Source organism: Sturnira hondurensis, unplaced genomic scaffold (assembly GCF_014824575.4).
Source record: "Sturnira hondurensis isolate 20B ecotype Veracruz unplaced genomic scaffold, ASM1482457v3 Scaffold0006496, whole genome shotgun sequence".
NCBI classification, from domain to species: Eukaryota; Metazoa; Chordata; class Mammalia; order Chiroptera; family Phyllostomidae; genus Sturnira; species Sturnira hondurensis.
This window is the reverse complement of record NW_028079127.1, coordinates 4,223,635-4,245,815: the sequence shown is the minus strand read 5'-3', so window position 1 is coordinate 4,245,815 and position 22,181 is coordinate 4,223,635. Positions and strand designations below refer to the sequence as shown.

General features: G+C 41.7%; 1 protein-coding gene across 1 annotated transcript in view; it reads left to right on the top strand.

Moving 5' to 3' along the window:
• The window catches only part of GRID1 (glutamate ionotropic receptor delta type subunit 1), a 722,282-nt gene extending 719,315 nt beyond the window's left edge, over window positions 1–2,967 (top strand). Inside the window, exon 16 of the mRNA XM_037049370.1 lies at window positions 2,339–2,967. Coding sequence (XP_036905265.1) covers window positions 2,339–2,767 — 429 coding nt within the window. The 3' untranslated portion in view covers window positions 2,768–2,967. The remainder of the gene's footprint in view (window positions 1–2,338) is intronic.
• Window positions 2,968–22,181: the final 19,214 nt, after the last annotated feature.

The window sequence follows — 22,181 nt, the reverse complement described above, 5'->3', positions numbered from 1 at the left end:
TGGTCATAGAAGAGAAAGTTTGTTGAAGCACGACTGCTGTAATGGATGCAGCATCAACTACTTTCTGTCTCTTTATACCTTTGTTCAGGATTCAGATTCAGTCTTTGCTTGGGTCATGGTCCTGCCTTTGGTTACAGGTGGTCAGACAACTTAAACTCTTATCCAGAAGGGAGGAAGTAATTTCCCCAAAGCAAATAAACCACAGTTTTCTTAGATTGGGTGAATTGATGGTGAGTGGCCCTGAAACAGCCAGTACTCAATATAATAGTTAAAAATACTATTAGAAATAGTTTCACATGCAAGAATAAAAACAAAAAAAATAAAATGGAAGAAATATTACATAGAGAAAAGAATCAGTCATGTTGTAATGTAATTAAGAAGAGAAATTTAATTTGCTTTGTTATATATTTTACAAACTGTTGAAGGATTCAGTGAAAGACATTGCATGCATCATATTTAGTTGGGCAATGTAAGGGTTTTGTGGTCCCTAGCCACTTCTCCCAATTCAAAATACCCATGACACTTGCCACCCAAAGGTGATCCCAACTCAGAGATGGTCTTTCAACATCAGCTAGCAGAGTTCTGCTCTGTGGGACTTCAGATCACTGGAATCTTGGCTCTGTCCACAAAGATGTACTTACGATATCTGATGTCATTTTCATCTATGACACTAAGCCATACCCATAGTCTCTTTTACCCTCAAACTAGTTGGCTCTCTTATTCTCAGGTTTACTCCTGGCCTGGAATTGTTTTTTTTTTTTTGCCCTGGGGAAGGTTCTGGGAAAAAACAGCAAATGTCACACTGGAAACCATGCTCTCTGTGCTAGTCATGAACTTGACAAAGGTGTGGAGAAAGCAATATCATCCACACACCCGTGGATGAAAAGGAGTGAACTTCAGAAGCACCTTCTTTGCCTGAGCAAGGCTGGCTTGAGTTTTCATGGGTTAGTCACATGATTGTACATTCATATAGGATCTCAAATAGCCACTGGAATGGTCCTTAGATTTGTGTAGTTTCTTCTTTTGTTTTCTTTTGAAAGCACATGAAGGACTTTCACATTTCTTGGTTTTTCTAACAATTGTACAAGATTGGCAGTAGACAGGTTCTTCTTTCCACTGTGTGGATGTCAACATTAGACAGCCTGTGGTGTTTCATCTCAGAGTTGGGCTTTGACATGGTATTTCTCTTGGAGTTTGACATCAGGGAAGTACAGGCAGGAGGCACAACTTTGACCTTGCTTGGCACGTCAGCACTCATGATGCCTGAAAATAGATCTGCAATTTCTAATACTTCACTGAGGGGCTGTCATAGGTCCTCCACTGGGCAGCTGGTCTTGTGCCCCACTTCACCATGGAAAACCGAGGAAGCAGATTCTATTGTATTTGTTTTTAAGGAACTTTAAAGCAATGTGATGTCCTTGGTTTATTCTGACATTGTCAACAAATCATCAAGTTATTTGAAAGGAATGACATCTGTTCTATTTTCTTTCTTAGGCAAATAAATAAATAAACAAAACAATTTTCTTGATGTCATTCATCATATGGAGAGACTCAAGAGTTAGGGCCATAACCATCTTGAGAGCCAAGGCCTTATGTTACCAGAAAAGTCAGCTGACCCCTGGGAAGTCCCTTTCTTCACCATCCCCACTCCTCACCCCCATCCCCATCCCCATCCCCATCCCCATCCTCATCCTCATCCTGGAACCAGGCCCCTGAGCTTTTAAATAGGGACATGCCCCTCCCTGACATCTTGGAGATTTTATTCATGGAGAAAACAAGCCTCAGAGTGAAGCAGGACCTCCCTTGTGGCTCCAGACACTACCTCTGCCTCTCACTGGGGTATGTCTCTGAGGACTCATTTTTCTTTCTGAATTGAAGCTTCCTTTGTGTAGGATGGGCATGAGTACACCAAGTCTGCTGGGCATTATAAACTCTAAATGGCAAACATATGGGGCACATTAGGAGCTTAAGGATCATTCCCTTTTGCTCTCAAGGTAAACTTTCTCCTGTGTCTTCCAGTTCTTCGAAGCATCTTCTCCCAAGATTGTTGGGTGGGACGGCGATGCTTTGAAGCAGAGTGTGAAGGGGAAGCACATGCTGCCAAAGCTGGCTGGTGGGACCCTTGCTCCCTAGGTGCAGTGTCCTAGGCTGCTGGTCCTAGGTAGCTGAGGACTGGACATAGCTGAGGGGAGGTGGGAAAGATGGGAGGAATGGGAGCATGCTCACCCACTGTCTAACCAGCCAAATAGACCTAGGGTCTCCAGGCCTCGACAGTTGTAGATAGCCAGCCTAGGCTCATGACAGGGCTCAGCCTGACCTTCCTGTGCTTTCCCTCCAGGACAAAGAAGTGAATCTGGAGCAGGTTCATCGGCGTATGAACAGTCTAATGGATGAAGACATTGCCCACAAGCAGATTTCCCCAGCATCTATTGAGCTCTCGGCCTTGGAGATGGGGGGTCTGGCTCCCAGCCAGGCTTTGGAGCCAACACGGGAGTACCAGAACACCCAGCTCTCAGTCAGCACCTTCCTGCCTGAGCAAAGTAGCCATGGCACCAGCCGGACACTCTCATCAGGGCCCAGCAGCAACCTGCCACTGCCGCTGAGCAGTTCGGCCACCATGCCCTCCATGCAGTGCAAACACAGGTCGCCCAACGGGGGACTGTTCCGCCAGAGCCCGGTGAAGACCCCCATTCCCATGTCCTTCCAGCCTGTGCCTGGAGGCGTCCTTCCAGAGGCCTTGGACACCTCCCATGGCACCTCCATCTGACCACGCCGCCCACCCTCCCGCCCACCCATCTGCCCACCCGACCAGCAGAGCTTTTTAATACAAGGAAACAACACAAACCACACACACAGACTTTCATTTTTCTTGTACATACCTGTAAATAATGACAGAATGGAGTGGGGTAAAAGTGTATTTTGAATATTCCCAATTTTCGAAGTCAGTAAAAAAACACAAAAACTGTATGAATGGCTTTGTAAATTTTGTTCTATATGAATAAAAAGGCAAATTACTTGTGATCATTCTGAAGTGCCAAAGAAGCCCCCTGTTCCTGAGCCTTTCTGAGAGCAGGAAGGGTGATCAGATAAGGAGCCCCTTCCTGCTGGGAGAAGGGAAAGCGAGGAGCAGGTCCCTTTAGAGGAGCCCCAGATGCTGCTTGCTGCCATGCCCACGGTTTCTTCCCACTTCCCTCCACTCCTGACACCTTGTTCTGCTTTTAGTCCTCTTGGGCGAGCCTTGACCAGCATTGGCCTGGCCCACTGGGTTACTGCTATGGGAGGCTCCTGGGACACGGGGCAATCCCAATGGTCACCCCACTGTGTGGCACAGTGTGCTGTGGGCCTAAGAGAAGTGCCCATATTGAGGTGATGGTCTCTGAGGACTTTGAGGCCGACATGCTCTACTATTGGCCTTGTTTTTTACTTTGTTTTCCTAATTAGAAGAATCAAGTGATAGAATATGAGAGAAGGAGGGGGCAGGCCCCAACACTGCCTTGAAAAGGGCAGGGCAGAGGTGGGTTTGGCCTGGTGAAAGGTTTGTAGTATAGGAAAATTCAAGGTATGGTGTGTGGAATAGGTGAGGTAGTGGGAGGAGAGGCCAGATAGAGGGAGAACATTCTATTGGGTTTGGTACCATGGTCCCAGGTGAGAGAGAAAAGTATGGTCATAGATGCAAAGAGTGTAAGTTTTGTGGTTTCAGGTAAAGGATGCTGTTGGAATGGAGGGAGGGCCCTAGGTAAGCAGACTAATGCTCTAGGTGATGGTGAGGGCTGGACATGATAAAATGGACCATGTGCATTCAGGTGGGAAGGAGCCTTGGCTCTTAGAGAAGGAACAGCCTACCTTTATGCAATGTGAGGACAAGTAACTCTCATCTGCCAGGGAAGTAGACCCCCAAAATAAAAGGGTGTCTCTGGGTATTGAACCCTGAAGATGACAAACAGAGCCAGAACCCAGCATGCATCCTCATTCCCTGCTTTGCCATCTCTCTTGAACTCCAGGAGCCTACAAGCCATGATACAGCTCTTCGCAGGGGCCCTCCTGGCTGAGAGCATCTTATAGTCTCTGAGATTCCCAGGCTTATTGCTGAGCTGGTGAAACTGCTGGGAAACTCTGCTTCTTAAGGTTAGGATAACCCAACAGTCTGCCTCCCTCTATTGCCCTTTCTGGGACAATTAAACAATAGAATCAGAGAAAACACCGCTAGGAGCAGCGTAGGTTGAGTGATCTTAGCTGTATCACTTTATTTCTTCTCCTCCTGCAGACTAAGGTGATTCTGCTCTCCTCCCCTGCCAGAATGATGCATGCAGCCTACAGCTGGCACTGAAGGGTGGGGCTCCTTCTCTAGCAGGAATCAGGGACATGAGAGCCTGGGTCTGTGGTCATGGAGAAATATAAAGTCCTATTGATTGCCTTTCCAATAGCTTTGTAGAGTTACTCCAGAGATGTATTTATGAGGGTGATAACTAGTCCAGGATTGATTTCTTCCCTGAAGTCTTGAATGACCTGATTGAGCAGTAAGGAATGGCTGCAACACAAAGTCAGCTGAAAGCACCCTGGGGAGGAGAGTGTTTATAATTATGCTATTTATCTCTGGATGCTAAGAAGGGTCTGATATCAGTGCTATCAGGAGATGCACTGACTGAGGTTTCTCCAATCAGAGTGAGTAAAGCCAGAAGCTGAGTGCATGCTCACAGTAATGTCCAGGGAAGCAGTTGTTACACTGAGGAAGATCAGGTTCCATTTTCTTTCCATCAGCACTTTGGGGGCTCTGCCCTGGATGGTGATTTTTCATATATATCTATTTTTTAATCAAATTGTGGTCTCCCTACCTTATCTCACATCCAAGTCTGTTTTTCCCCTGAGATGACCTGTCTTTGGGAAGTATCATGGATGTTTTCTTGGACAGCTTTGCTTAGAATGGGTGTCAGGGAGAGGAGGGAGATGGTGCACATCATGTGTGTATGTGTGCGTGTCTGAGAGAGAGAGAGAGAGAGAGAGAGAGAGAGCAAGTAAGCAAGCATCTCTCATGGTGTAACTTCACCATGTTTATGTTATTTAAAAAAATTTCTAACGTTGGCATGAGGGGGAAATGATTAATATTCAAGCAAGTTTAGAAAAAAATTTCCCAAGTCAGATTTCTGTCTCAGCTCAGAAATGTATCATTTTTTCATGCTTTGCTCTTTGGATTTATAACTCTGTTTAGATTATTCCATACACTATAGGTATATTTTGTGCCTTCAGACACTGCAAATAATAATCAGTATTTGGATTAAAGTTGTTTAATAATAAAACTTTACTTTGCTCCCTACCCTCTTCTTCTCTGGGGTGAAGAAATGCTAGCTGCTTGTTCCTGCATGCTCTGGCCAGGAGCTGCATTCTGTCCCATTGGTGTGGGCAGTAATGAGTGAAACTTTGCTGATCAAGTGGGTCTCAGATATGCTTTGAGGTGGAGGCATGCCCTCCTCGTCCTTCATATCCAGAGTCCTTCACATTGACTGGGGGCTATGTGAGGACATGCTGAGAAGCAAGTCTAATTTTTGGTTAACCTAACAGTTTCCTTGAACATGCAAGTTCTTGGAAATCTCCTAGGTTAGAATTTGGCTGCACTACACAGCGAAGTGTTCTCATGGCCTTGTGAAATGATCTCCTTTTAAGTGTTAGCCGATTTCATTTCTTCTCTCATCTCTACAGTCACTTAGACCTAAAATAAGTTGCCTCTATGTGCTTAGGCTTCTGCCTTAAGGGAGTGCTATCTTTATTTAAGGATGCACAACTTGGCTTCTTAGCATTTGGCTCTCAGAGGGTCTTGGGTACCATTGCACAATGAACTCCCACATTCTCAGTCATCTCTGCAGTCCCCAATCACCAGCCTGGTCCCTGGACTCCCAGATTCATATGCTCTCAGCTCTACCTTTTGCATCACAAGGATCTGCTCTGACTTCTCAGCCTTCATAGGAGAAACAACTCCACTGTCATCCTTGGGTCAAGTAGGACTAACTTGAGGAGTGTGGTTTTCATGATCAAAATCTCAGCTTCCAGGAAGTGAAAGTAGAGTGTCCAGCCCTTACCCCTCCATTCCTGCACCAATGAGAAACTTCTCCAATGCTGGGGACAAACTCCAAAGTCTGGGGGTGTGGAGACTGGCAGACATTCCCAGATTATCTGGACAAATGAATCTTAATGGGACTCCCAAAAGACTATGTTTTCTTTTATTATTATTATTAAAGATTTTTATTTATTTCTTTTTACAGAGAGGGGAAGTGAAGGACAAAGAGAGAGGGAGAAACATCAATGTGAGAGTTAAACATTGATTGTTTGCCACCTACATCTGTCCTGACCTGGGACTGAACCTATAACCTAGGCATGTGCCCTGACAGAGAATTAAACCAGTGATCTTTCATATTTTTGAATGACACCAAACCAACTAAGGCACATCAGTCAGAGCAGGGCTATGCTTTCTAAAGGAAAAGCAGCCCTGTTCCTAAATTCTAAATACTTCCAAATCTTACCAAAGTGACACAAATTCCATAGCCAAGTGTATCTTTTGAAGCACTGAAGGAAGACCAAGGACACATGAAAGAAGGGGGGAAAAACCCACTTTCTGATCTATGCCCTCTTGTTTAATAGGTATAGATATGGGCAAATTCCATTGGAGAGCTTGTATCCGTACATGAACTTATGCTTCCAAGGCTAAAGGGTTCCTTACTCATGGGCCTCTGCCATCATTCTGAGTAAAGATCCTTGAGAAACTCATCTTTCTCTCCCAAAGGTACATGCTACCAGATTAACATCTATATCTTAACAAAAGCCTTGTTTTGTGCTCCTAGCTTTGACAACACAAAATTTGATAAAGCTCTAAAAAATCTGAACTGACCTTTCCTTACTTTGGACATGATAAAAGAGAGAGTATTTGTGTTCCTATTGTAAGATTTGCTACAACTAAACCATTATTTTATTTCATACCCACAGTTGCTTTTAATAAATGGAATTGTGCTTGATTATCATTATACTCACCCTTCATAGCATGCAACTCCAGTTAGGTAACAATTCCCTATTCTAATACTTTTAATTTTTTTCTTTTTTCCCACCTCCCTGGTATGTAGGTAGGTTACTTCTGAAAGAAGTGCACACATTTCAGATAAACTGGGTGAGCGAATAGTTGACAAAGGACAGACAATTGTCAATGATACCAGATCCTCCTGCTAGTTTTCATTCTCTCACCTCTGAACTTGGTATTGGGTGATGAGCTACAGAGAGAGAAGAGGTTCTTTCCACAGCAAGAGAAACTCCTGCTGGAAAAATTTGCAATGGCCAATGGCCAGGATCTGAAAGAGGGGATAGGTGACCAAATATGCCTCAGGAAGTGCTAGGTCACTGGCAGATTCAAGCATACAGTTGCCAGGGGCAACCAGGTATCCAAGATCAAGAGGAAAATGAAATATCTGCCAACACACTAAGTCAGTCAGACATGGGTATATGCATACATATACACACGTATATAGACACTAAAGTCCCTACAGACACCCTTTCAGGCACACACATGCAGAATTTAACTCACATGGCAACGTTTGAGTGATGCAAGCAGATAAATTTCTACTCGTCAGATCTGAAAAACATCCCAGGGAAAGAAGGAGGTCATTTCAGGGCTTCCCTGTTCACTGCAGTCTTAATGCAACAATCAACCAAGCACTTTTCTATAATCAGTTGCTACAGAGGGACACACCTCCTGCTAAGTGGCCTTTTTCTGGCCAAGCACCCAGGTGTGTGCAGCAAACTGTCCAATAACCCTTACTCTGAAATCCTCCTGATTTTCAGTTAGAATCCCTGAAATAGGCATAGAAGTCTCAGGTATTCCCGAAGGCATGCTAATTGTTTCTGAATAAGAATATACATTATCATCATATCGACATCAGCAACCATTTATTGATTAGGTATACTATTCCAGAGCCTATACTGTTCCCTTTATATACAAATGCTCTCCCATTCTGAGGTTAGCCTTACAAGGTAGAAATTACTATCTAAAATTCATAAAAAGGGAAAATGAGACAAGAAAGCATGGCCCCAAAGCTGGTAAGTGACAGTGGTGGCACTCACAGTTCCTTGTCTGTCTGGCTTCCTGGCACATGTTCCTGTCTGCACAGCTGGACCTCCCTTGGTAGGAATGCATCTGCTATCCCTCAGCCCTGGGCCCATGGCCTGCTCTGTCCCAAGATGCAGTGGCACCAGTGCCACAGGTCCGTCAGCCTCCACATCTACTGCCTTCTCTCTGAAGGCTCCCTGATGGCTTCAGGGAGCATTGGTTAGTGTAAGCTTGTGCATCCCTGAAGAAGTGTGGCTACCCTGGGTTAAGAGGATCATGCCTAACCAGAGTATGGGCCAGGTGTCTGCTTCCCTGAAGCTGCCCTTAGCCAGGAAGGAAGTCAGGCTCAGAAAATAGGCTGCTTCTCTAAGGGAATATCTTCCTTCAGTAGGCCCTGCTTTTGCATAGAGCAAACTGTGCACCAGACCAAGGGAGGCTCCAGGGCCAATTAGTGCTCTAAAGAGCTTTATGATTCTCCACCAGAGAAGGAGTTCCATCCCTGAAATCCCTGGATACATCTCAGAGGTACCTGAGAAAAATCTAAAATTGTTTGCCATATTGCTGAGTACTGTGGGTGTGTGCATTCCCCCCAGAACAATGTCCATAATTTCCAATATTCTTTTTTAAATTCTCTTATAAAAGCTCTAAGCCATTGCCTGTAAAAGTTGGGAGTCAGACAAGCCCCTGGATTCCAGTCTCCCAGGGCATGTGTTTAGGTGTAATTCCATTTTGGCACTCATCTGAGGGGAAAATAATTACAGAACAGTGATGAGAGGAGAGAATGTGGAAAATGCATTGCAAGTAGGGCCTCTAGGACTTTAACACAGAGGCAGAGAAGTCCCGCTGGCAAGCCACATAGGGAACTGCTAGACACAGGGGCAGAGGATGCTGCTGATTAGGTGCCTTAAACCTGATGCATGGATGGGAAGGTGGTCCAGACAAGACAAGGGAATAGATATTGAAACTGGCTGAGTCTAGGCTGGAATCCTACTGTGACCATGACATCTTAAGCACATTGTTTTTTATTTCTTTGAGTCCAACTGGTCCCTTCATACATTATGATAATAATACCTATCTCATTGACTTTTGTGAAAACTCTATAGTTAAAATCATAATGATGATTGGAAGATATTGAGTGTTTACTATGTGTCAAAGCTTTCCCTAAATCACCTCCTTTGTTCCTATTGTTACCATGCATGGTAGTTAATGAGGCAAATGAAGCTCAGAGAAGTTGAATGTCATGCTAATATTGTGGAGAAGGGATGAGATATTTAGGAAGTTGGAGTGCAGAGCCTGTGCTTCTACTCATGACCCAGTATTAGTATTCTACATTGCAAGTGTCAGTGCAGGGACTGAGACAATCTGTACTTGCCTTGTTCTCTGAGTCCTGGCTCATGCTGTGGAGGGTGCAGGAAGAAGGGAATGGTGTCCCTTTGACCTCAAACTAGACAAATGTTCAGTGTTAATAAAATAAGTGAGATTTGGTTTTTCACTTTGGTTCTGGATTTTCCAGCTGTGTGATCTTTGATATGGGGTGCAGAGAATGAATTTATAGAGCTATCTGTGATCCATGATTGCTAGAATGAAGTTTTCCCAGTTCATAAGCTCTTTTATTTTGACATCTGAGTCTCTTGTGGATACCACACAGATCCAAAAGACCAGGGTTGGTCCTGACAAAGCAAGAACATGCTTACCTTTGCTTCTTGGAGGCCAAATTACTTTTTTTCTCCATTAAGGTAGAGCCATGTGTATATTCTACTGCTCATGGAATATGTACAAACTGGGTACCAGACAGATCTGACTTAAAATTGGTCATTTTTGCTTACCAGATGGGTATCCTTAATTGTACCACTATCATCTTGGAGCTTCCTCTCCATCCTCTCACCTGTAGAATGGGTTCTGAATCCTGAACTGCTGTGATGATCAATGATAATGCAGGTAAGGTGCCTGTACAAATACATCCTCATTAATGGCACTGCTTGGGGTGATCAGTATACCTGCTGCTCAGCCTCTGAGCTCAGACAACCATCTCATTTGTAACATTCACATATGCAACATTTGCTGCCAGCTTGGGGAGCAGGTAGAGTGCCAGCCAGGGCAGAGAAAGCATTTCCATTTTCACACAGCACTGGCTTATTTGCTATGTGCCCCATCTCTGTGCCTCTGGGAGATAACAGTGCTGGCAGCCCTTGCTTCTGATTCCTGAGATCCACTTAGGTAATGATTCTGATTGTTCCCAGAAAGCATATGAAAAGCAGCCTGGCTTACCTGCAGAGGTATGATTTGATTGTGAGCTGTTCAATCAGTGCTCTCAGAGCCTGACTTCCAGGTGTGCTAATACTGAAATGCAGACAAAAAGAATCAGGGTCTGGAGAAGGAGTACCTCCAAAGCTGCCTAGGCACTGATGAGTCTGCAAGAATATAGCTTGAGGGGTGAATTTTATGCCATAAGTCTCTGGACTTTCAGTGGCTTCCTGTGGTGCAAGCCCTTTGCTTCTTGCAGTAAGACTCAAGTTCCTTGTGTTTGATAGAAAAAATAAACACATAATTTTGAGTGACAAAGAAGGTGTGCTGATATAATTTTATGCTTATTCTGTGCCCTTTTTTAACTTCTGCCACTACATTAGGTCTGAAGTTCACAGTAGCTGAATCATCCTCAGTCAGCAACCTGTTTCTGGACAAGCTAAGTTTTCTCAGGTGGAAAGAAGGTGCTTCTTGCATTCAGTAGAAAGCGACATAGCCGACTGCTAGATTAGTAAGAATCCAGGCCAGTAAGAAAGAGAGGACATGTTGAAACAAGAATTTGAGGAGGGACCACTCAGAAAGTTGTCACGAAGAACCACAAGGACAGTGGAAGAAGCCTGTGGATGTCAACAGCAGCACACACTCACTGCAGTAGGAGGGGCATGTCGTCTAACTGGGAGAACTAAGCAACTGAAAGAGGTGACCCCAATACATCTCCATGAATGAGCCAACTAAGGGTGACTTCAGGAGCAGAGAGCTGAGGGAACACCAACTCTGACTTCATAGCCCCCTCTCCCATCCCAGCTGCAGGACAGGGAGCCCAATGAGAATGCTCACATGCCAAGCTTCCTGGACAAAAAGCAGGGTGGAGAAAAATGAATGCTTGTGAGGGTATGAGGAGAAAGGAAAACAAAATTTTAATGTAGTGGGTCCAGAGGAGAAATAAAGGGACTTACATGGATTATATGCTCAAGATGTCCTGTGAGAATTATCTTTTCTTATCTTGGAAAATTAAGACAAATTTTTGACAAATGTGGGAAATGAGACACAAAAATTAAGTTTTTTCTCAAGGTGGTCCAACTAGACTCTTGTCTTAATAAAACCTGTGCTCTTTTCACCCTGGATTGATTGCCCTGCATGTTCAGAAGTTGTAGTGATTAGACACCTTTAGGCAGGGGGTCACCTCCCAGATTTGGGACACAGCCATCTAGGATTTTTCAAACTGAGAGTTAAGGCAGGCAGAGTAGAGTATATGGCTTTTGTGAAGAAAACACAGTTGAGGTAGAGCAACTGTATCCAGCAGAACTCTAATTTAGTTGTTGGAGGCCAGTCTTTTGAAGGATCTTCAAATACCGATGTGGGGAACTACATACAAGGCAATGTGTTGGAATCCGAAAGTTGTGCTTTTAAACTCAGGTTCTGTTATTTTCTAGCTACATCACTTTAAGTCACTTAACCTCCCTGGGCATCAGCTCCTGCATCTATGAAATCAATACACTGAGGGCAGCAATGCCACCACAGAGCACAAAATTAAAAAAATTAGAATAAAGCACCTAGTACCAGCATCAGTGGTTAACGCATAGCAAATGTTCAATTAATGATGCCCATCATTAGTGTAAGAAATATGATGGCAAAGGGCCCAACTACAAAGTGATGATTTTTCAAAGTATTTTTTAAAAATTATAAAGCACACTTGAAAATGTGTACAAATCATAAGTGTACACAGCTTCATTCAAGTAAAGAAGCTAATTTCTCCCCCATAGCCACCATCCAAAACAGAAGTAGAACATTACTACCTTCCCAGTTGATACCCCCAGTACCCCAAAGTTAACCATGACTAATCTATACTATAACTACTGACTAATTTTGTATATCTTTGAAATTTGTATAGATGGATTCAGTTACCCTTCTTTTGATCCAGCTTTAAAAAAAAAATCCCCACCCAAGGACATGTTCACTTGTTTTTGAGAGAGAGACAGAAAGAGAGATAGAGAGACATCAATCTGCTGCCTTCTATATGCACCCCAACTGGAGACTGAACTCAACCTAGGCACGTGCCCTGACCAGTAATTGAACCTGCAACCCGTTGGTGCACAGGACAATGTGATGCTCCAACCAACAGAGCCACTCAGCCACAGATGGTTCAGCTTTTTTTCTCATTCAATATTTCCTTTAGAGATTTATCTATGTTCCTGTGTGAAGTTCATTTTCATTGCTATCAAGGATTTAACTGTACAAATGTCACAATTTATGCATTCTACTGTTGGTAGACTTTTGGTTTGTTTTCATTTTGCATAATCACAGTCTCCCTATGAACATTTTTTTGTGAATTTATGTATGCCTTTGTATTAGAGTGCTGGATCATAGGCATACATCTGTTCTACTTTATGTAGATACTACTAAAATGTTTGCAGAAATAGTGGTACTGATTTATGCACTTCACCTGCAATGCTTGAAAGTTGCGATTGTTCCACATTCTCACTATCACTAGTGCTACTGGGTATTTTAATTTCACCCACTCTAGTGGGAATGCAGTATAGCTTATTATGGTTTTAATTTCCATTTTCCTGATAACAAGACTGAGACTTTTACATATGCCTATCTGAATTTCTGCTTTTGTGAACTCTCTCTTCTTTCATGACTTGCCTTCTCATTCTCTCTCTGCTATCTTTTGGTAAATATAAACTCTTAATTTAAGTGAAGGTTTTTGTATTGATTTTCTCTTATCCTCAGTGCTCAATATGATCTGTTCTGTTTCTGAAAGCGTTGCTTAACCCAAGCCAGAACATAGTTTCCTAAATTTCATTCTAGATATTTTGTTGTTTCTTTGCCTTTCCCATTTACATATATTGTACAATCTTCCTGGAATTGATTTTTGAATTGGTTGTGAGATACAGCAAAAATACAAATACACATATTTGATTATTTGAGCACCATTCATAGAAAAAATGTCTTTTGTCATCGTGTTGCAGTGTCAGATTTGTCATAAATCAGGTAATCTTGCTTGTGTTAGCCTGTTTTTATATTTTGTTCTTTTGGCCCATGTGTGCATTTTGGACTAATACCACACTGACTCAGTTACTGTAGCTTTATAATCAGTCTTTTTAAAAATTTAATTGTTGTTCAAGTACAATTTTCTGTCTTTTACTCCGATTTCAGTCCACCCGACTAGTGCTCCCCACCTTCCTCCTATTTCCACCCCCCCTTAGTTGTTGTCCATGTGTCCTTTATACTATCTGTAAATTTTTCCCCCTTTCCCCTGAAATTCCCTCCCCTCTCCCCTCTGGTCACTGTCCACCTATTCTGTATTTCAGTGTCTTTGTTTATATTTTGCTTGCTTGTTTGTTTTGTTGTTTAGCTTCGTGTCAAACGTGAGATCATATGGTATTTGTCTTTCAACACTTGGCTTATTTCACTCAGCATAATGCTTTCCAGTTCCATCCATACTATTGGAAAGAGTAGGAGCTCCTTCTTTCTTTCTGCTGCATATAATTTCATTGTGTATATGTACTATAGTTTTTGGATCCATTCATTTACTGATGGGCACCTAGGTTGCTTCCAACTCTTGGCTATTGTAAATTGTGCTGCTGTGAATATTGGGGTGCATAGGTTCTTTTGGACTGATGCTTTAGGGTTCTTAAAAATATAATCCTGGCAGTAGAATTGCTGGGTCAAAAGGCAGTTACATTTTTAGTTTTCTGAGAAAACTCCATCCTGTTTTCCATAGTGGTTGTACCAGTCTGCAATCCTGCCAACAATGAAGTAGGGTCCCCTTTTCCCCACAACCTCTCCAACACTTGTTTGTTGCTTTGTTTATGATGGCCATTCTGACTGGTGTAAAGTGGTATCTCATTGTGGTTTTAATTTACATATCTCTGATAGCTAGCGATATTGAACATCTTTTCATCCTGTGTCTCTGGAATCTTTGTATGTCCTCCTTGGAGAAATGTCTGTTCAAGTCCTTTGCCTACTCTTTAATTGAGTTGCTTGTCTTCTTAGAGTGGAGTTGTGTAAGTTCTTTACATATTTTGGAGATTAAACCCTTGTCTGAGGTATCATTGGCAAATATGTTTTCCCATATAGTTGGTTCTCTTTTTATTTTAATACTGTTTTCTTTAGCTGTGCAAAAGATTTTAATTTTGATGAGATCCCATTTGTTTATTCATTCCTCTATGTCCCTTGCTCTAGGTGACATTTCAGTAACAATGTTGCTATGTGAAACATCTGAGATTTTCCTGCCTATGTTCTCTAGGACCTCAATGGTGTCATGGCTTATATTTAAGTCTTTTACCCATCTTGAATTTATTTTGGTGTAAGTTGTGGTGGTGTAAGTTGGTACTCGAGTTTCATTTTTTTTTTTTTGCACATAGCTGTTCAGTTCTCCCAACACCATTTGTTGAAGAGGCTATTTTTACTCCATTTTATGTTGCTGCCCTCCTTGTTGAATATTAATTGACTGTAGAGACTTGGGTTTATTTTTCGGCTTTCTGTTCTGTTCCATTGGTCTATATGCCTGTTTTTATATGAGTACCAGGCTGTTTTTGATGACAGTGTCCTTGTAATACAGTTTGGTGTCAGGTATTTTCATCCCTCCCACTTTGTTCTTTTTTCTCAAAATTGCAGCAGCTATTAGGGTCATTTATGGTTCCATATAATTTTTTTTTATTTTTTTTATTTATCTTTAGAGGGGAAAGGAAGGAGAGAGGGAGAGAAATATCAATGTATCGTTGCCTCTCTGCATCCCCTGCCGGGAACTGGAAACTGGCCTGCAACCCAGGCATGTGACCTTAACTGGGAATTGAACCGCGAATCGTGTGGTTCGAAGGCCCTCGCTCAATCCACTGAGCTACACCAGCCAGGGCTAAATTTTTTTAAATATATTTTATTGATTATACCATTACAGTTGTTCTATTCCCCCCCTTCATTCCCCTCCACCCACACACTCCCTCCCCACCATTCTCCCTCCCCTTAGTTTATAACCACGTGTCTCAAGTTCTTTAGATTCTATATTTCCCCCACTATTCTCACCCTCCCCCCTATCTATTTTCTACCTATCATCTATGCTATTTTCTGTGCCTTCTCCCCCTTTCTCCTCCTCCTATTCCCCTGTTTCTAACCCTCCATGTGTTCTTCATTTCTATGGTTTCACTCCTGATCTAGCTGTCCTCTTGGTTTGCTTTTGTTTTAGGTGTGGTTGTTAATAACTGTGTGTTTGATGCCCTTTCACTGTTCATATTTTTCATCTTCTATTTCTTATACAAGTCCCTTTAGCATTTCATATAATAAGGGCTTGGTGATGATGAACTCCTTGAACCTGACCTTATCTGAGAAGCACTTTATCTGTCCTTCCATTCTAAATGAAAGTTTTGCTGGATAAAGCAATCTTGGCTGTAGGTCTTTGGATTTCATGACTTGGAATACTTCTTTCCAGCTCCTTCTTGCCTGTAAGGTCTTTTTTGAGAAATCCGCTGACAGTCTGATGGGTACTCCTTTGTAGGTGACTGTCCCCTTATCCCTTGCTGCTTCTAGGATTCTCTCCTTCATTTTGGTCTTGGCTAATGTAATTATGATGTGCCTTGGTGTGTTCCTTCTTGGGTCCAACTTCTTTGGCACTCTCTGAGCTTCCTGGATTTCCTGGAAGTCTATTTCCTTTGCCAGACTGGGGAAGTTCTCCTTTATTATTTGTTCAAATACGTTTTCCACTCATGGCTGTTTCTTTCCCCCTTCTGGTACCCCTATAATCCGGATGTTGGAACGTTTAAAGATGTCCTGGAGGTTCCTAAGCCTCTCCTCATTTTTTTGAATTCTCATTTCTTCATTCCTTTCTGGTTGGATGTTTTGTTCTTCCTTCTGGTCCATTCCATTGATTTGAGTCCAAGTTTCCTTTCCATCACTATTGGTTTCCTGTGCATCTCCCTTCATTTCAATTAGTTTAGCCTTCATATGTTCCTCTAATTTGTGACTATGTTCCTATAATTTGTGACTATAATCTACCAGTTCTGTGAGCATCCAGATAAATAGTGTCTTGAATTGTGCTTCTGAGAGGCTGGCAATTTCTCAGTCGCTTAGACTTATTGGCTCTGGGACTTTGAGTTCTTTTGCACCATCTTTTGGGCTGTTCGTGCCTGTTCCGTAGCAGGATCAGAGCCCTAAAGTGTTCACTAGAACAGGGCAACTAAGTCACTGGGTTGTGACATTGTATGTGGAGGCGGGGTCAAAGAGGGACAATGGCTTCCCATCTGCTGCCCGCCACCGTCACCAGGCCCTTGCGTTTCGTTCCACTGCACGTGAGTGTGCCACTGCCGTCAGCCCTCCACCACTGGGTTCGCCCCCTGGGGCCTGTGTGGTCCCTCTCACTGTGTGCGAATGTGCGACCACGGTCAGTCTGCCCCACACCCCGACTGGTTCCGGGCTGCCTGCGCGCCTAGGTCGGGGGATCTGTCCTGCCCGACCCAGCTCCGCTGCTGGCTCTGCCTCTCTTACCGTCCCCGTTGAATGGTTTGTAGTTGTTGGACTTCCGTATAATTCTGTTTTCTGGTCTTTGGGTGTGTCCTAGTTCTCCAAACCTTTGTTGTGTTCAAACTTGGTTGTGGGAGAAGGCACGATGTTTCCACCTATGCCTCCATCTTGGCGGAAGTCCCCCATAAAAATTTTTGAAGTGTTTGTTCTTTGTCTGTGAAATATGTCTGCCATTGTTACCTTAATAGGTATTGCACTGAATCTGTAAATTGCTTTGGGTATTATGGGCATTTTGATGATGTTAATTCTTGCAATCCATGAACACAGTATATGTTTCCATTTGTTTGTGTCCTCCTTGATTTCTTTCTTTAGTGTTGTGTAGTTTTTTGCATACAGGTCTTTTACCTCCTTGGTTAGGTGTATTCCTAGGTATTTTATTTTTCTTGTTGCTATACAGAATGGGATTTTTTTCTTGATTTTTGTTTCTGCTGTTTCATTGTTGCTATACAAAATGCACTTGATTTCTCGATATTAAGTTTGTATCCCGCTGTTTTTCCAAATTCATTTATTAGTTTGAGCAGTTTTTTTAGCAGAATCTATAGAATTTTTCTATGTACACTGTCATGTGATCTGGAAACAGTGACAGTTTATCTTTCTCCTTTTTGATTTAGATGCCTCTTATTTCCTTTTCTTATCTGATTGCTGTGGCTAGAACTTCCAATACTATATTGAATAGAAGTGGTGAAAGTGGACAACCTTGTCTTGCTCCTGATCTTAGTGAAAAAGCTTTTAGTTTTTTCCCATTGAGTATGATGTTGGCTGTAGGTCTCTCACATATGGCCTTTATTATATTGAGGAATACTCCCTCTATTCCCACTTTGCTGAGTATTTTCATCATAAATGGGTGTTGTACCTTATCAAAAGCTTTTTCCGCATCTATTGATATGATCATGTGATTTTCGTCTTTGCTTTTGTTTATGTGATGTATTACATTTACTGACTTGTTAATATTGAACCATCCTTGCATCCCTGGGATGAATCCCACTTATTCATGGTGTATGATCATTTTAATGTATTGTTGGATGCAGTTTGCAAATATTTTATTGACGATTTTAGTGTCTATGTTCATCAGTAACATTGGCCTGAAGTTTTCTTTCTTTCTTATGTCTTTATCTGGTTTGGGGATTAGGATGATGCTGGCTTCATAAAAAGAGTTTGGGAGGCTTCATTCATTTTGGATTTTTTGGAATACTCTGTGAAGAATAGGGGTTAGCTCTTCCTTAAATGCTTTTTAGAATTCTCCTGTGAAACCATATGGTCCAGGGCTTTTGTGTGTCGGGAATTTTTTTATTACTGCTTCAATTTCTTCTGCTCTTATTGGACTGTTCAGGATTTCTGCCTCTTTTTCATTGAGTTTTGGAAGATTATATTTTTCTAGAAATTTGTCCATTTCACCTAAGTTTTCAAATTTCTTGGCATACAGTTCTTCATAGTAATTTCTTACAATTCTTTGTATTTCTGTGGTGTCAGATGTAATTTCTCCTCTTTCATTTCTGATTGTGTTTATTTGTGTCCTCTCTCTTCTTTTCTTGATGAGCCTGCTTAAAAGCTTGTCTATTTTGTTTATCTTTTCAAGAAACCAGGTCCTGTATTCATTGATCCTTAGAATTATGCTTTTAGTCTTTATGTCATTTAGTTCTGCTCTGATCTCGGTTATTTCCTTCCTTCTACTTGCTCTGAGCTGTCTTTGTTGTTTTTCCTCAAGTTCTTGTAGGTATAGAGTTAGGTTGTTTGTTTGAAATGTTTCTATCTTTTTTAGGTAGGCCTGTATTGCTATGAACTTCCCTTTCAGGACTGCCTTTACTGTGTCCCATAAGTTTTGGGTTGTTGTGAGTTCATTTTCATTTGTTTCCAGAAACTTTTTGATTTCTTCCTTAATTTCATTCTTGACCAATTCGTTGTTTAATAGCATGCTACTGAATCTCCATGATTTTGAGTGTTTGGCGTTTTTTCCTTTGGGGTTGGATTCCAGTTTCAGTCCCTTGTGCTTGGAGAAAATGATTGGTATAATTACAAGTTGTTTGAATTTGTTGAGGCTTGTTTTGTGTCCTATCATATGGTCTATCTTTGAAAATGTTCCATGTGCATTTGAAAAGAATGTGTATTAACTTTCTTTGGGATGAAGGGCTCTATATATATCAGTTAAGTCCACTTCATCTAGGGTTTTGTTTAATATCACAATATCTTTGTTGCTATTTTGTTTGGAAGATCTGTCCATTTTTGACAGTGGGGTGTTAAAATCCCCTACTATAATTGTGTTGCTGTCAATATCTTTCTTAAAGTCCTCCAAGATTTTCTTTATATATTTGGGTGCATATATATTTACGATATTTATGTCTTCTTGGTGGATTCTTTCCTTGAGTATTATGAAGTGTCCTTCTGGGTCTCTTTTTATGGCCCTTTCTTCAAAGACTATTTTGTCTGTTATGAGTATTGCTACCTCAGCTTTTTTTCCCCTGGCTGTTTGCTTGGAGAATTTGTTTCCAGCCCCTCACCTTTAATCTGTGTAGGTCTTTTGTCCTGAGTTGGGTCTCTTGCAGGCAGCATATGTGTGGGTCATGCTTTCTTATCTATTCAGCTATTCTGTCTTTTGATTGGAACATTTAATCCGTTTAAATTTAAGGTTATTATTGATAGGTACTTATTCATTGTAATTTTTATACCTGTGTTTCTCTCTTCTCTCTCTTTTCCTTCCTTTCCTTAAAGCAGTCCTTTTAGCATTTCTTGCAGAGCTGGTTTGGTGGAGGTATATTCTTTTAGACTTCTTCTCTTGGGAGCTCTTTATTTGGCCTTCTGTCTTGATTGAGAGCCTTCCTGGGTAAAGTAACCTTGGCTGTAGGCCTCTCGTTCTCATTACTTGGAATATTTCTTGCCATTCTCTTCTTGCTTGGAGTGTTTCCATTATTAAGTCAGCAGCTAACATTATTGGGGCTCCCTTGTATGTTACTTCCTTTTTCTCCCTTGCTGCCTTTAAGATTCTGTCTTTGTCTTGGAATTCTGCCATTTTAATTCTGATGTGTCTTTAAGTGGGCCTCTTTTGGTTTCTCTTGATTGGGCCTTTCTCTGTTTCCTGGATTTGTGTGACTTTTCCTCTCACAAATTAGGGAAGTTTTCATCATTATTTCTTCAAATAGATTTTCTATTGTTTGTTCTCCTTCTCCTTCTCCTTCTGGTATTCCTATTATTCAGATATTATTACGTTTCATATTGTCTTGCATTTCTCTTAGTCCCTCTTCATTCTTTTTGAGCCTCTTTTACTTTTCTTGCTCTTTCTGGGAATTTTTTTCTACTTTGTCCTCCAACTCACTTATGCAATCTTCTGGTTCATCGATTCTGCCTTTGATTCCTTCCACTGTGTTCTTCAGCTCCAGAATTGTATTCTCCATTTCCTCTTGTCCCTTGCTGATAGTTTCTATTTCCTTTTTCATGTTGATATCGTTTGCAGTGAGTTCATTGTAGCTTCCCTGTAGTTTTTGGTAGCTCATTTTGAGCTTTTGGAATTTACTGATAACCAGTACTTTGAATTCAGTATCTGATAGCTGACTTGTCTCTATTTCATCTAGCATTCTTTCTGAGGCTTCCTCCTTTCCTTTCATTTGGGATTATTTCTTTGTCTTCCCAGTGTTGGTGAGACTCTTCTTCTTAGCTTCATCTTCTTAAATTGATTTGTTCTGGCTTTTTGGGTTTATGGTGTGAATTTCTGCAGTATAATACATGTGAGATTCAGTGGTGTAGTCTACTTGATCTTCCCAGCTCACTGGTCTTGGGCTGTCCTTTACATTGGCTCTGAGTTTGTCTTTGGGTTTTGGTTGTTTTGGGGTCTTTCTTTTGTGGGTTCTTCCCACCAGCTAGTGAACTGATGGTCCCTATGTCCACCATCCACTTTAATTTGTTGTGCTGGTGAAGGTGGGTTGTGTTGAAGCTAGTTCCTCTGTGTGTACAGGGTTCTAAGGATTCTCCTCTGCTCTTGTTCAGCTTTTTGTACTGGGTAGTTTCTCCACTGTTAAGTTGTATGTCCAGATACATCTTGTATTGAGGTTTGTGTGGTTTCCACTCTGTCCTTCACCTTTTTGTGTTATTATCTGTTGGTGGTTCCTTTGTTGTTGGGTATCCTGGTGTTCACTGCTTCCACCTACTCTTTTTTTTTTTTTGATCAGTTGGAGGGGAAGGCAAAATGGTTTATGACAGCAGGAGAGTATTGTATGATATTTACAGTAGTAGTCCGTAGAGAAGAGATAGGAGATCCTTTGGGTATGTATAGTGATAATCGTAATGTTCAACCCAGCTAGCCTCTTTTTAGAAACGATGGAAAAAAGATAAGGCTCTTGTTAGGGAGGGAAGATTTGTGAGCTGGATCTAGAAAGCACTGAGGTTGTGGGAGGTCAGATTCTGAGGTAAGGTGAGAATAAAGGGTGGTAAGTAGGTATAGTGTGAGAGAGAATAGAGTTAACCACTACAGTATTATAGTTCAGGAAATGATGAAGTGGCCTACAATCTGGGAGGGGTGTTGTATAGTATTTTCAATAGTATGGAATAGCTATTATTCACAATAATATTAGAGCAACAATCATATGACAGAATCTATGAGATGCCAAGAATAGGGAGTATTGGACCTTCAATAGTGTGTTGATGGAGCACAGGTGAAGTAAAGGACAGTAAATTAGCAGTAGACTATGAATGAGGGGACAGGGAAAACCTGTCAAATGATACAATACATCCAGCCAAGGCAAAGAAGACTATACAGAAAGAGGAAGAATAAAAAAAACACTATTAAAATAAAAGATGTAAGAATAATAAAAATAATGAAAAAATAATAATACAGATATGAAGTAACTTGTAGTTTCTCTGCTATAGCAAAGTGAATTTTGTCTCTCTGTCTCCACTGTTGGGATGCCCCCTCTTTGAGTCCAACTCTGGTTTTTCATCTGTTCCAAGTCTTTTGTCTCACTTGGGGGGGAAAGGAGGGTGAAAGGAAAGAGTAAAAAGGCAGCAGAAGGGAAGAAAAAGCAGTTGGTTTAGAAAGAAAGGAAGAAGGAATAAAACAAGAAAGAAGAAGAGAGCGGGTAACAGTTTTGAAAGATAAAAGAATAATAAAGTTAAAAAAAGATTATTTAAAAAAAAACCAAATCTCTTGTTGTTTTCCAGCTGGCCAAACCGTTTTTTCTGGTCTCACTGAATGTAGCAGGCTGAGAGGCCATTGGTGTGGCCTTTCTCCCTTCTTGGTGTACTCAGGCAGTCTCACGAGTACTCTCCCAAGAGATCCCGACCGGCGCCTCTCCCCAGCACCTTACCCAGGGAATCCAGGTCCTCTTTTAAGCACTCTTTCCTCAGGAGT